The sequence below is a fragment of the Arachis ipaensis genome, chromosome B07 (genome assembly GCF_000816755.2).
Source record: "Arachis ipaensis cultivar K30076 chromosome B07, Araip1.1, whole genome shotgun sequence".
Taxonomy (NCBI): Eukaryota; Viridiplantae; Streptophyta; class Magnoliopsida; order Fabales; family Fabaceae; genus Arachis; species Arachis ipaensis.
The window spans coordinates 124,228,136-124,231,914 of record NC_029791.2 but is presented as its reverse complement, the minus strand read 5'-3'; the positions used below and the strand labels follow the sequence as shown (position 1 = coordinate 124,231,914).

The 3,779-nt window shown below is 41.4% G+C and overlaps 1 protein-coding gene across 1 annotated transcript; it reads left to right on the top strand.

Annotated features, from left to right (window-relative positions):
- Positions 2,561-3,253, top strand: LOC107607934. Its single transcript, XM_016309827.1, has one exon. It carries the CDS (start codon positions 2,561-2,563, stop codon positions 3,251-3,253), a length of 693 nt encoding a protein of 230 aa, XP_016165313.1.

The following is a 3,779-nucleotide window of genomic DNA, read 5'->3' as shown; positions in this document are numbered from 1 at the left end:
CTTGAGCTACGATTTTTGAAATTGATTAAAATTTTATATCAAATTAAAGATAATTCAAAGAACTTTAAAACAGTATCGACTTTTATGAAAATTGAAATTTTATAAAAAAATATATGATCGTTGGAAGTTGGTGTCAAAAATATGATTAGTGTGAAGGTTGTAGAAAATTATGAATTTTGATTTGTGTGCGCACGCACACTGTTGTGTGCGTACTCGGAGCAGGGACAATGTCATGACTTATGCGTACGCACACCTTTGTGTGCACGCATAACTTGTGAATTTTTTGAAAATGTGCGTACGCATATACTGGTCCGCATGCACACACAGGGACATGCATTCTGTTGAGGGCAATCGCACACTCTGGTGTGCGCACACACACTGTGAAATTTGTAAGTTGTGCGTACGCACAACCTCGTGCACATGCACACGCTAGGAGGTGCATTCTGTCGAGGGCGTTCGCACGTATCTGTGCGTGTACGCAGAATGGAAACTTTTACTTATTGTGCGTACGCACACTTTTAGAAAACTCTTTGGGGAGTGTGTATGCATAACCCTGTGCATACATACACTGCCCTGTTTTTCAATAAAAATATTGTTTTTAACTGTTTTACTATCCCGGTAAGCTTGTAAACTTCTGTGACGCTTATATAAGACTCTTTAGCTTGTTTTTAGGTGTCAAAACATAGAGAGGGCTCGAGGTGAAATCAATTAGGTATTTTCTTGCAAAATTTTAGAAAATGGAGACTTAGGTTTCTGGAGTACTGAGGACGAATTTGGTTGAGTGAGAAGGCGGGGTATTGTATTGATGATTACTGACAGAAAATTGTGGAAGTGGTGAATTACTGAGTATTGAATGAAATGATTTTGAAAACCACTGATGTAATGTTTTTAAACTAAGATTATTGAGACACTATGCCCCTGGCGGGGACGGCGGTTAATCCCGCCTGTCGAGGTCGCGGCGGCAGCATAAGGACGGTGGTTAGTCCCGCTTACGTTGAGATGTGAGGTCCGTGGCAAGAGTATCCCACTCACATCCCTTCGGAATCACTATAGTATGCAGGCACTGACATCCTGGACCGTGATCCGGACACAATATCTCAGGGGTTCCCATTATGAGACCGAAGGGCGACATCTCCATGGAGGTGTGTCGGGTTGGCAGTTGAACCGACGATGTGATATCACAGCCAGATAGGACAGACATTCATCATGTGCATCTTTTATCTGTTTGCTTGCTTTGCCGACTTGAATTGCTTGCCTAATTGTATAACATGCCTAATTTCCTATTTGAATTACTTGATATACATGCTTATACTTGTGCTTTACTAGCATTGTATTATTTGTGTTTTCTGCTGGGATTGAGGAGGTTCGGAAGGCGGTGGCGATAGAATCGCATGGAGGTTAGGCTGGCGAAGGCTGTGGGACATCTGGAAATTGTTAGATTAGAAATCCACTAAGTTAGATTACCCCCTTTTTCTTTATGGTTTTAAAGTATGTTTTAAAGCTTACTTATGGTTTAAGCTTGAATCTTGTGACGGATATGAAGTTCTAGGATTGCCTCTGGCGTCCCAAAGTCTTATATCTTATATCACTGGGTACTGTTACCATACTGAAAACCTCTGGTTCTCATTCCATACTCTGTTGTTATTTTTCATATGCAGGTCGCAACCCACCTCGGTGAGTTGCTTGATGGTGACAGAGCGGAGGATCTTCACTATGTTTTGAAGTCTTTTGATTATTTTGTTTAGTTCTCTCACCTTTTGTATTTATATTTATCTTAGAGGCTTACTTTGAGAGGAAGTTTGTATAAGCTGTTTTATTTTCTAAACTCTGTATGTCTCTATATAACTAGCCGGCTTAAACTCTGCGAGCCGCGGCTAGACTCTTATGACTATTATACTTTGATATATCTGTATGTATATGTTGTGCCTCGAGTAGTGTAGCTTCATGTGAACGTTTTGCGCTTTGAAACTCTGTTTTTGAGTTTACTCCTTTATCCGGCTTCTAGAATTATTATTTCTTTTTATATATAAATGCGTATAAGCTTTAGACTTATTGTAACTTTTGATTAACCTTTGTTTTACGACGCGAGGTAAGGCTTAGGATAATTAGGGTGTTACATTTAGTGGTATCAGAGCGGTTTATCCTCGTGAGCCTGAGGGATGGACCGATTGTGCTTCATTGCATACTCTGGGTCATTTTTCTTTCATGCTATTTAGGTTATCTGCTTGATATATATGTAGCATGCTTATTTGTGAGTGTCTTTTTGGGATAATTGAAGTACTAGGCTTTTGATATTGAGACCGATCACCTTGATATCGATTGTTTGGTGTGGACAGGACCCTGAATAGCGACTCGTAGACAAGGTCAGACAGGTACTCGAAAAGAGAATGAGGGTAACTCGTCGACGGACAATCATGCTGAACTTATGACGGTGATGACTAAGTTGGCTAACTCTATGCAAGCGAACACTACTTCCATGATTCAAAATGGGGAAAGGATATGACGATCAGCTGGTACTGGGAATGGAGAAGGGACCGGGACCAATTTGGATGGTGTTCCGATGTCACTAACCTCTTTTCTAGAAGTTAATCCCCCAATTTTCAAGGGAACAACAAATCCTGGTGAAGCAGACAAATGGTTTATTGCTGTGGAGTGTGCACTACAAACTCAACATGTCTCAAACAATCAGTTCGTGGAATATGCGACTTACCAATTAGTGGGAGAAGCTCAGCATTGGTGGCAAGGAGAGTGTCGATTTTTGCAACTACAGAATATGGATATTCCATTGGAGCTGTTTCGGACTGCTTTCTACAAGAAGTATTTTCTTGAGTCAGTGAGGGAGGCCAGAGAGTTAGGGCTTATACAGCTGAAAAAAGGTTCAATGTCTATGGCCAAATATACGAGTAAGTTCGAGGAGCTCTGTAGGTTCTCAAGGGTATGTCAAGGAGCTCCTGAGTCCTATGAGGGTTGGAAGTGTGAAAGATACCAAGGAGGTATGAGGAAAACTATTATGACTATTGTGGTTCCATTAGGGATTCAGAGATTCTCTGAACTGGTGAACAAGGCAAGAATTATTGAAGATTATTCCAAGAAGACGATTTTGGTGAGAGGTGATTATGGCGGTAGTAGTAGCAGAGTTCGTGGGAAGTACGTTCCATCAAGAGGCCAGAACTTCAAGAAGGGAAGACATGCCCCTCAGCGATCCCAAGGTCGAGGACATGTTGGAGAGATTAACCATGACAAATATCACTAGGCGAGAGGAGGAGATAAGCAAGTGTGGGCTCAACAAGAGGAGTTAAGGTGCCCGAGATGTGGAAGATACCATCCGAAAACGTCGTGTATGGCTGGGTTCAGTGGATGTTATCGCTGCGGATTATCAGGACATATCTCTGTACGTTGTCCTTATAGGAAGGACCAAGGTGCGGATCAGTCTTAATGATGGGGTTAAAGATCTCCAATTTGAGGTAACGAATGATAACCAAATTTTAATTACATTGGAGGATGTTATAATCCGACTCTCCTTAGTAGCTTGTGACGGGGACGAGGATTTAGAACTAGGAATATCAGAGTGAACGTCAAGATTAGGACCAGAGTTTAGCTTAATTTTATTTTCTAGAACGTTGCCCTTAGGGCTGGCCAAACTTAGCGTTCGAGGAACTAATGTGAGAAGATAAGTCTGGTGGATGCAACCAAGCAATTCGGGTTTTTAGTGATAACTAATTAGAGTAATACAGCGGAAAGCGTGAGGGAGCATTGACACGGTAGAATTATGAAAGATG

What these genes read in the sequence shown, in the direction of transcription:
- LOC107607934 (XM_016309827.1), top strand. Translation starts at nt 2,561, where the DNA reads ATGTCACTAACCTCTTTTCTAGAAGTTAATCCCCCAATTTTCAAGGGA.